This window comes from Cynara cardunculus, assembly GCF_001531365.2.
Source record: "Cynara cardunculus var. scolymus isolate 2C chromosome LG 5, CcrdV1, whole genome shotgun sequence".
In the NCBI taxonomy this organism is placed as follows: Eukaryota; Viridiplantae; Streptophyta; class Magnoliopsida; order Asterales; family Asteraceae; genus Cynara; species Cynara cardunculus.
Genome location: NC_037532.1, coordinates 2,389,593 through 2,401,280, shown reverse-complemented (window position 1 = coordinate 2,401,280; position 11,688 = coordinate 2,389,593). Strand labels below are relative to the sequence as shown.

The 11,688-nt window shown below is 36.5% G+C and overlaps 1 protein-coding gene across 3 annotated transcripts; it reads left to right on the top strand.

The window, feature by feature from the left end:
- The first annotated feature begins 177 nt into the window (after nt 1-177).
- LOC112512214 lies at nt 178-9,960 on the top strand. Of its 3 annotated transcripts, none has more exons than XR_003069215.1 (15): nt 178-456; nt 1,205-1,369; nt 1,466-1,582; nt 1,667-1,751; nt 2,710-2,818; nt 3,054-3,121; nt 3,265-3,390; nt 3,461-4,518; nt 4,987-5,184; nt 5,287-5,347; nt 6,645-6,758; nt 7,817-7,930; nt 8,561-8,667; nt 9,195-9,250; nt 9,692-9,960. XR_003069215.1 is itself a non-coding variant. In XM_025118081.1 (15 exons), exons 1-14 carry the CDS (start codon nt 383-385, stop codon nt 9,219-9,221), a joined length of 2,400 nt encoding a protein of 799 aa, XP_024973849.1. In that variant the 5' UTR covers nt 178-382; the 3' UTR covers nt 9,222-9,250; nt 9,692-9,960. The 3 variants fall into 3 exon arrangements, 2 of the variants coding, with proteins under 2 accessions (XP_024973849.1, XP_024973848.1); XM_025118081.1 differs by having other exon boundaries at nt 1,211-1,369; nt 8,561-8,650; XM_025118080.1 differs by having other exon boundaries at nt 8,561-8,650.
- Nucleotides 9,961-11,688: the final 1,728 nt, after the last annotated feature.

Below are 11,688 nucleotides of genomic sequence, written 5' to 3'. Positions count from 1 at the left end.
CAAGATTTGTCATTAATTAAAGAAAGATGATGGTAAAAAAAGCTTCAATTAAATTTAATGAATTTAGGCATTTTGATGAAGGGAATATTGACTTTAAAAACGAATAGGGTTTGSAGAGAAGCTTATCCAAATTCTTAATATTCCAGAGTTTAGCTCAAAATTAAAAACACAGAGGGGGGAGGAGATTTGTCCTCTTTGTTGCACGTCATTCAGATTTACCCTTTCTCCCTCTAGGGCTTCTCTTCACAAATCTCAATTCAATCAAAAGGAGAGAGAAATCGACGATTTACAACTAGGGTTCCACTTTGTTGGGTTTCTCTGCTCCGTATTTTGCACATCTTCGATCTTCAAGGAACCTTTTTCTGTATCTTGATTTACATGAATGGATACAAGTTCATGCCTAGATGATCTCAACACCCTCTCATCCTCATCTTTACCTTCTCAAATCCATCAAAAGTGAGGTTTCAAGTCTTTGTTTCTTCTCCATTCTTTATAATTTCGATTCGATGAAAAATATGTCAACAAGAACGTTTTGGAATTGTTGATTTGATTGATTGATCCATCGATCGATCTTTTTTATTTATCTTGGTGTTCTTGTTTATATCAAAGAATGTTGAATTTTGGTATTTGAATTGAATAATCCAAGGTAGGTATGATTTGCTTTCGAGTTTTATTGGGAAAAGTAGATTTTTTTTTGCTTGTTGGACTGTATCTTTTACTGTAATTCGTAAACAAAGCWGGATCTCTTTGTGTCTGAACCTCTGTGTTGTATCAATTTGTGGCATTTATTTTGTTAGGAGTTTGATGCCCACCTAAGACACATATGATATTAGATGATCAGATGTTCATAATTCGATTTCGGTGAGTGTGGAGTAACAATGTAAATTATATCACAATCCCTGCTTGGTTTATGGTTCATGTTTTGGTTGCTTGCACATTAGATGTGTTTGTTTTCCTGAGTAGTTTTCTATGATTGTTTGCAGTTGAATTTGAAGTCAATCACTGGCTATTGTTTTATTTCGAATGGGCTTTTATGTTGAGATGCTTGTAGGTTTWTAATCTCGAAGGTTTTGAATGTTGTGTGTTGTAATGTTAAAACAAACGGATCATTCAGTCATAGCTATTGATGGCTAGCACAGCTCTTCCTTATATATTAGAGGTGCATGCATTTGATCTTAGCCATCTTACAGACAATTTTTATTAGTGATAGGAGCGTGCTTCATTTGCTGGCAAGAAGAGAAATAGCTCCWAGAACAGCAAAGTGCTTGCCAAAAAGGCAGTGGGGAGAAGCTTTTAATCGGAAGCATCAGTCATCTGTTAAACCTGAAAGTGAAAGAGTGAGGAACTCAAGACGTGAACTTCTTTCATGGTACTTATGTTACTTTCTTATAGTGTTTTGATGTATGTGACGAAAAAAGTAAAGCTCGGCTGTTCTTTTACTAGTTACTTGTTTTTATTGTTCCAGGGTGGAGGCTGAGTCATTGCGGTGTTTATCAGCCAAATATTGTCCTTTGGTGCCTTCTCCGAGGTCAACTATTGCAGCAGCATTTAGCGCAGATGGCAAAATTCTTGCKTCTACTCAGTATGTCGTCAATTATTTTTGTTTTGTTCTTTGCGGTTTCCCTTATCATATTTAATTGAAGTCAGTTGTTTTTGGAATTGGCAGCGGTGACCATACCGTTAAAATAATTGATTGCCAAACTGGAAAATGTGAAAAGGTGCTGAGTGGTCATCGAAGAACTCCTTGGGTGGTAAGATACAAAGCATTAAGTCACCTTTATCGTCTTTCTGCTGCTAGCTCGTTTTTCAATCGAGTTCAGCCTCACCACCTTAGGATTATTGATGTATGAGATGCTGTTTCTTGTAGAAGAGATCATTTGGAAACTCTGGCAGCATTGTTTCAAACTGTTTTGTTTTTGTTTATGATTGACCAAGCCATATTATAAATGAAACTTTTAATGGTGAGCTTAATTTGAATCTCTTTTGGTTGATAWAATATCTGCCTTAATGATTCCACCTTCCTCCTTTTCTAGAAAACTCTGAATATAATTTTCTTCACCTGAATATAAATATTCATATCGACAGTGGGGTTATACAAGATCTTCTGTTTATATTTTATCTTATTCTACCTCTCAWCAATCTGATTGGTTGGTTTGWGATAGAACATTGATACATCAACTTGTTGCAATCCAAATAAGAAAAGCCAACTTATACATATCGAGTTACACTCAGTAATTATGTTCTGTAATTGAAATGTCGTATGTGTCCCTTTGATGGACGTGTAGCGACAGCAGTATTTATTTATTAGGGATGTTAGAAAAAGTAGATCTATCGAGTTCCTCTTACAGGCCAAAGGTACAAGAGTGAGTTCCATATGCTTTCCTTTCCTTTTCGCTGCCCCTATTGAACTTTGATGATTGAATTCACCATGGGGAAATGTTGGATATGGACCTAAGAGAGTTATATTTGAAGTTACAATTGTTTTGTCTCTATATGTTACACGTCTAATTGCTTGGTATCTTATATCTTACGCAAGTCGGCATGTATCATGTTGTGGACAGTTTTTCTAATATTCAATAAATCAACATGAYGAGGTTTTATGTCTCTATCCTTTGTCTCCTTTGAGCTACATRGAAATTATCATGCTGCTCGTGGTTGAAATATGTGATGGTCTTCTATTCTGTTGATGTGCTAATTGTACTTTTACAGGTTAGATTCCACCCACTGCATCCAGAAATACTTGCGAGTGGAAGCTTGGATCATGAAGTTCGATTGTGGAATGCAAATACATCAGAATGCATAGGGTCCCGTGATTTTTGTAATTACTAAGCACATTAGTTTTCTTTTATTCCAAGCATAAAGTATATATTTGTTAAAGAGCCAATTTTCTTATTGAAGGTCCAATTAGAGTATATTGAAAGATTATCATTTATAATAGCCAGATACATTTATCTACTTATAGTTGTATCAAAACCGAGGTTATGCATGAAAAAGCAGTTGTACATATTCAAATGTCAATATTCTTATATCTACATGTTTGCTTTTTTTCGCAGACCGCCCTATTGCTTCCATTGCATTCCATGCTGAAGGAGAACTGCTTGCCGTTGCTGCAGGCCATAAGGTGTTTATATCTTACTGCTTTCTTATGTCTCTGGTCTTTCACTTTGTTTAAACGTTTTTGTATTTGACAAGTTATTCATGACTTAGACCTTGTATGGTGGTACTTCACAGTTCATTWTATTGACATCAACTTTCTAATTCCAGCTGTATTTATGGCATTACAATAGTAGAGGAGAGACTTCCTCACCTACTATTGTATTAAGGACGAGGCGRTCTCTTCGTGCGGTGCACTTCCATCCACATTCTGCTCCATTTTTGTTAACTGCGGAGGTAAGATTCTTTTAACAGGTTTGCAACTAGCTGAGTCTCACCCTGAAATAATYATTTGACTGATTTGCAGGTCAATGATCTTGACTCTTCGGATTCTACAATGGCACCTGCAACATCTCTTCGTTATTTGCACTATCCTCCTCCTGCTGTATATATGGGAAATATGCATTCCATTGATCGTCTAAGTTTAGCTGCAGAGCTACCATTGATGCCTGTACCTCTCTTCTGTTCTCCTTCTTATGCAACTGCCGATTCAAGGCCACAACTACAGATCGGCAGGAGACCTGTTGACTCAGACAACGGACAATTAGAATCTTCTGACCGACTTCAAGTTCTTGCAAATGCAACTGAACTGTATGAACAGATGATGGCTTCTTCTGTTCCTTCGTCGAGCACTCATGATACAGTAGTTGATAGTGTATCTAATCCTACTCCCGGTGAAATGCAAAGCTCTTTTTATAGAAATGCAATGGATGTCACTGGGACTACTGCGGTACAACCTCCAGTGGAGTACCAGCAAAATGGGGCTTCTGACATGGATACTTCTGGTGCTGTGGGTGTCCCCGAGCCAGTGCCTAGTCAGATGGGCGGGGCTACRGTCGAGATTAGGCAAGATTTATTTAGAGATCGTGTGTGTTGGGAATTACCTTTCATGCAAGGATGGTTAGTCGGCCAAAGCCAAGCTGGCACTCAATCAACCTTCCCTCTTACTGGCAGTACACAGGAACATTCAGCTGGTAATAGGGGGCCGGGACCAACTACATTGCCACCTGAGTCAGCCTCCTCTAATGGGGAGCTTTTAGAGGCTTCATTGGTAATGCCACATGGTACAAACCGAGTGACTCTAGAGAGACCAGGTTTACGGGATCTTTCTTCAAATGCTGCCTCAACTTCTGCATCCGAATATAGGCAAAATGCTCTGATCAATGAGCCAAATGATGGGGGTGATTCTTTTCCTATCATTAGTCGAATACAGTCTCAACTTTCTGCATCATTGACTGCTACCGCTGCTGCTGAGTTGCCTTGCACTGTAAAGCTAAGAATATGGCCTCATGATTTTAAAAATCCGTGTGCCTCCCTCAAGGCTGAACGATGCCGTCTAATAATACCACATGCAGTACTTTGTAGGTAAGGTTTCAGGACCCTTACTGCATTGAATTTGCTTTTGTTACAGGCTTACAGCCTGCAACTGAAGTGTCATATTATTTGTGATTGGGTTACTAAAACAATGCTTTATGGTTGTGTCTCCTTTGTTGCATAATGTGTATTCCTTTATCTGCGCTAAGATGTTTCCATCAAACCACAAGTTGGAACTAAGATTATTRCCTAATGGAGGAAATCGATGGAAACATTAAAGCAAGAGTTCAATTGTTGAACATAAAACATACCTTTTAACATTGGGGATATATTTTCATTTTCTAATAACACTATTACTAAAAAAAGCAAGCTATCAATTGGCATTTGCTAATTAACTCATATTCTTCTGGGCTCTGGCACTAYGTGAATATGAATCTATAATTTGTACTGGAAGTGTGAACTATATCTTAGTTTGGTTTGATCCTATGTTGGTTGCTTACGTTGGATGTGTTGGTACAGTGAAATGGGGGCCCATTTTTCACCTTGTGGGAGATATCTAGCTGCTTGTGTTGCATGTGTGCTTCCTCAGTTTGAAGCTGATCCTGGGATACCAAACCAACTTCATCAAGAGAGGGCTGCAACATCTCCAACACGGCATCCTATTTCTGCTCGCCAAGTGATGTATGAACTTCGAATATATTCACTCGAAGAAGCAACGTAAAGTTTCAATTCTCTGTGTTTATATGATTTCTGTCTTCTTGGCTTTATGTTAACCAATATATTTGTATCTTAATATGAAAATTGATGTTATTCRTGTAGTTTTGGTACGGTACTTATTTCGAGGCCGATTAGAGCTGCTCATTGTTTAACATCCATCCAGGTAAGTTTCTTTCAAGTTTATTTCTGAATAACTTTCAGTGGTCAAATAATATTATCATTRCCTCTAAATTATTCCAGAGGTGTTCTGCTAAATTCGAATGAGAAGTACTGGATAATCTTATCACAACTTTTATTATGAACAATAAGGAGCTAATCAATACATTCTATTGTGATGTGGAGCCATAAATTCCCTAATGTTGGTAACTTAAGTGCAGCAGCTTCACCCTGCCTGCCCTTTACCTTCTTCAAACTCCCCTCCTTCCGTCCATGTAAAGAGCAGTGTTGGTTAAAAAAGGAAGGGAAATTATCGTCTGAAAAGTAGATCAAACTCGCAATTAATGSTTCAGACTTTTATTAACATATAGTTCTTTAAGAGGCAATGTTAAACCATTAAGAGCCGTTTGGATGAAGAAATGGACAATTAAGMATAAGAGTTGTCTACTTGTTTGAGTGAATAAGTGATAGGACCATTAGGTGTCTTGTTAACCACTATATATAATTCCTTTGTGCCACAATCAAGCTTTATTGGAGGTCTATTCCTTGGAGTTGGATGCAGAGGCAGACCYAGAAAACTTTTCAAGTAGTGACATAATTGGACCATAAGGGTATATTGGCTGGTTGCTTGCTTTTGCAAAGGAAGGATCACGGGTTCGCCCTTGCTGCTTTTCTCCAAAGCTATAAAATAAAATCTGAAAAACGGCTGTATTGCTAAAAGCGGGATTTGAATTTTGAGCCCACGTCTTTTTTTGGCAAGACACTATAACCCGATGACTTAGACCAGTTCAGCCACCACAAACTTCTGTCATAAGTTTAGAATTAAAAAATATAGGGGCACACAACAAAACATTATAGTTTCACCCTTCTAAAACATAAATCTTTTTCCCACTACGATGGAACCATGAAGCGGTGGCACGTGCTCCCACTTAGGTTCGCCCTTTGTTGGATGTTAAGCCTGTTCAAAACTTGGGAACTGTAAATGACCTCGAAGAAATTACATTCAGGCTTTTGTGGTAGGCTTTGGATGGAAATTCTTCAAAATGCATCTTAAAAGAGAAGGAGGTGCAAATATTTTTTCACAGGTTTTGAGGTTAAATTATCTTAGGTCTGCTGAACTCGATGYGTTTTATGTTAGAAAAGCAGTCACCTGGACAAAAATAATATGTTAAAGGGTTAATCCTTTGTGGGGTCGGCCATGAATTGAAAATTGCATAGCCATGTCTTTCTTAGTTAAACACTCGAGCGTGATGAGGCCTGGGGGGTTTGTTTGAACGTAACTTATGTAGTTTATTTTTCTGCAGTTCTCTCCCACTTCTGAGCACATATTGCTTGCTTATGGTCGACGCCACAGTTCTCTTCTCAAAAGCATTGTTATTAATGGGGAGACRTCATTATCCATTTACACAGTTTTGGAGGTAAATTCAACATTTCGATGTGCTGTATCGACTTTCTCTTTATATTCTTCTGCTATTCCAAGATACGAGCTARGCAGTTAACACGGTTGATTGTGGAAATTGCGGCTGGGACCATGATTTGGAATTGCAGTTATCGCGGTGGTATAGCGATCAAAACATTAGGCTCATAAAATAAATATGAATATATATATATATATGATATATATGTGTGTCTGTAACTTAACATATATGCCTATAAAAATAAATACTTAATGCACAAACAACAAAATAATAACCAAGCTAAACTTAAAGGTTAAACAACAAGGTCAGAAACCATTAGGGACTGAAACAGAAACCATCCAGTAAAGTGGCGTCTATTTCCAAAGTCCAAAATTCCAACAATTAGGTGCTAAAACAGAAAGTCAGAAACCGTTACCTGATAGTAAGTGTTAATGTTCAAAAGTAGAAGCAATGGAACAGGAACAGCAGAAGAAATCGATAAAAGCACAATCGACTACGGAATTGTTTTGCACTTTGGAATCGATGACCAAGATTTTGGATTGTAGAACCGTGGGATTGATAATCGTTGCTTTTGTTGATAAGCCAACTAAGAGTCTAAATAACTATGAAATGTGAAATGTTTTTATCTTTTTCTCTTTCTTGCTTGTGTATGTGGCTTACCCACAATTAAATGTGAAATGTTATGTTATTACCAAAACTTCGGTTTATGGCTGTAAAGTGGACACTTTTTGAGTGAAAAAAATTGTTGGCAGTTATCTGTCATCAGAAGATAAGTTTATCGACACATAATTTTTGCAATTGGATAGTGTTTGGYTTACCAAATAATTTCGAGAAGATAATTAGCACTTGGAGGATCTGGTTTCCGACACATATGGTATCTGTACACTTGTATTTTCATGTATAGGTTTTCCGRGCTCGTTATTTTTTTGAGAGATGATAGATGTAAAACAGATTATTCATTAATATTCAGATRGCTAGATCGAAGATCCGGTGTTTACACGTTTGTCATGTGCTTTATTATCTCATTGTTTACGCCTTTTTGTAATTTGGTGTTTCAGGTATATAGAGTTTCGGACATGGAACTTGTGAGTGTGTTACCTAGTGCAGAAGATGAGGTCAATGTAGCTTGCTTTCACCCCCTTGCTGGCGGAGGTCTTGTCTATGGGACCAAGGTCTGTATGCTGGTCCTTGGGCCGCCTTCGTATTTTATTAAGTTTTACTTCATCCGTCCTAAAAAGGGTGTTATCCACAATGAAAAGGGCACACAGTTTTAGGAATATATAGTAATTACACTTTTAGTATCAAATTAACTGAACAGGGAGAATGAATTTATTTATCTCATAATTAAGGGTAGAATTGGAAAACATGCACTGTCGAAAGTTGACGCATATTTTTGGAACAAACTAAAATAGAAATGTGGACACTTRTTTTGGGATGGAGGAAGGATTTGTTTGTTGGCAGCTTAATGAGCTTAATGAGACTCGTAACTTATTCGATCAGCTRTACATGACGATTTGGTAGTGGCTTAATGATATAAAAAATGGCTTATTCRGTAAGCTTCTAAGGGGGAGCTTTATATAGAAAGCCAAGTTTTTTACAAACATGCTCTGCCCAATTAAAAATACGCGTCTTCGTCTWCTAAAAAACCCTTCCAAACAAAAACTTTCCCGGTCTATACAGATTAATCCACACAGGCAACTTTATCCTTACAGAACTTAATGGACAACCAACCAACCAACAACGAAGTATTGTTCTTCCCATTTGAACAACTTTRTCTCATTTGTAATTTATTTTCTTTGCAGGAAGGAAAACTTAGAATCCTTCAGTACGATGGTGCTTATGTGACAAAAATCACCAGGCCCGATCACCTTTTTGAAGCACAAACAGTTGAGGTAGAACCGTAATGCAGGTTGTCTAGATACTTCTATGTTATCTCTCTGATTTCCTAGTTCAGATATTATAAGCCGATTTAGTTTTTGCTGGTGTATTTTGGAAACGTTTTTGCCATCATTACTACCTTTACTGAATCTCCCCTAAGAAATAAATCATTAGTCATTACATTTTGTGTCCCTTGGCACAAAATGATCAACCTTTTTTTCTGGGCAACTGTGGGTTTCTGGGCCAGCTTACACGCACTGCTAATCCCCCGGGCGACCACGAAAGGCCTGGAGTCCTTATAGGTGAACCTTCATGGCCACAAGGGMTTTGGCATTGCCTGAATTTGAACCCRGGGTAGATGAGATTTTCCACCCAMTCAACCTTCTGTACATTTTAGAATCGGGATTCTTTTATTAAGGGTAAAATTGTCATTAGGCAAGTACAAAGTTCTAAAAAACTCGGTGCCTTCTACATTATGACCATCTTAATCCTATGATTATGTAGGTGCTACTAAATTGAACTTCTTGGTGATGTGACCTACATTGGATTATATTGCAGGTTCAGGCGTACGCTTTAGAATGTTAAAACGCCAACGGTGATATTTCACATCGAAGGTGTGTACCATAATTGAATATATTTTTTGTCGCAATTGAAGTATGATTTCCCTGTTATAAGTTGTCGGCAGGCCGCWCTCAGTTTTTGCTTATGTCACAGTTGACGAATAAGAACTTGAAATTTTGCCAAAAAAGGAAACATATACTCCATCCCAAAACAAGTGTCCATGTTTTTATTTTAGTTTGCCCCAAAATAAGTGTYGGCTTTCAAAAATWAAGTGCCTACTTTCCAATTATAACCTTAAGGGTGCGTTTGTCATACTGGACAAACAAAACAGAACATGGATCGCTGTTTTATGTTTGGCATGACTTTTATGTGGAACAAACCTATATTTTACCAATATAACMTCAAAATAACATATTTCTCTTGTAAGACATCAAATACTTGTTGATATCATCATCATCATAATAGTAGTTGATGGTAACAATTTTGATGGACAGGAGCAGGCAGCAGGTCTCTGAAACTTAATGCACACAGCCATGAGCTGAACTAGTTCCTCTTTTCTTGTTCCACATTTTGCTTGTATTTTAGCTACCATTTAGGCAGAGTTTTACCAACTTGTTGTATACCCCCATAAAGTAGTCATTTCCCAATGCCTACACTTTGGAGCATTGTATATTATCAACAAACTAGTTTCTTTACTTGCACAATTGTGGACATCTATAAACATTTCTTGCTCCTGCTCTAAACTTACCTCCATTTTTCCGTTTTAAACCCTTTTTTTGGATTCTGCAAAACTCGATACTTGCTAGTTTGAAGTTGGCTGATATGTTCTGGAGCAACTCGTTTTACGTGTTTGGGTACGTTTGGTACACAGACTGAACTGGATTTGATTGGACTGGACTGGATTGGATTGGATTGGTATGTATTAGAGTAATTCGTTTTACATTAGTTATGAATTAGTAGTTAGATTGGTTCTTTTTCTTTCTTTACGATGTTTGTTAAAGTACTTCTTTATGGGTATGTTTGGTACGTGGACCAGGTTGAATTGAGTGATGTAGGATGGTGAAAGAATCGTGGAAGGTTTTASAGTTGTAATTTGATATGGGCTGTTTAGTAATTTACCTATTTTGTCTCAACCCAACCCAATCCAATAAAAAACGTATGGGTTGGTTGGGTTGATACTTTAGTACATTAAGAGATTCTTTTAATCTTAAATATGTTTTTTTTTCTCTATTGATGGTTCGTTTTTCAACATTATTTGATACAACTTATTCATATTTTTTAAATTTTAAGTATATTATTTTAGAGATTCCAATGTTAATAATATTATTAAAATATTAAATACATTTAATAAAATATCAATTCTTTGTATTGAACATTTAATTTCGATGTCTTTTATCGGTGAGAAAGAATTGGATATCATTTTTTTTCTTAAATATTACGTTTTACAAATTTCCCTAAATTTGCATATTGTTACCATCTCTTCTCTCTCCTCTGTTTTAACACATACTATAACATAACTGTTGAAGCAAACATCTCTCTTAAATCTACAAATCTCTATTTTATTATAGTCGTTAAAGATGTTACATTATATATTTATGTCAAAGACAAGAGGACTAAGAGCAACCAAAGAGGCCTAGAGGTATCTGAGCCTCTTGCCTCTTAAGAGGTCAGAGGTTCAGACCTCACCAATGRTGAGGAGGGTGTGTGAGTTTATTTGTTTCATTTGTTGTATATAAAAATTATTATATACTTAAAAAAAAAAAGATTAAGAGCATCTTCAATAAATTCTTTAAAATAGAAAAAAATAGAGTTTTTGTTCTCTATTTTAATACAAAAAATTCCCTAAATGGTTATTTAAAATAGAGAAACAAGAGAACTTTAAGTTAGAGAATTATCTAAAACTTGACGTGTGGAGAGAGAAATCAAGTTATTATTCATTCCCAGTTTCCCACCAATAACATTGAGGGGCCGTTTACCAAACATTTACCGGATAAGCACTAACCGGGAAAATTCAATACTATTATTTATTATTGGGTAAGATTTTAGTTAACAAAAACGGCTTTTTATGCAACAATTTACCTGGTAAGAGCTAACTGTGGCAAGAGTCATTGTCCTCACTTACCGAGTAAGACTCGATCTTTTCCTCGTTCTTACCGGGTAAGATTTTTGGTCCTTATCATATTCATCCGATAAGGTAATATAACTTAGTAAGCGTTTACCCAAGTAAACATGCGTTTACCCAAGTAAATATTTGGTAAACAGCCCCTGAATCATTATTATTTTTAAAAGGTGTATTGAGATGATAAATTTATGGAATATTTTAATAATATGATGAATGCTGAGATCTCTAAAATAGTGAATATATGGAAGTTATGCAATTTTTCTAAAGACTTTGAATTTTTATCTTCTATTTTTGTTGGGTGATTGACCAACATCTTTCTAAATCGAAACGTAACGCTGACTGCTATGCTACAAATAAATAAGGTGCGCC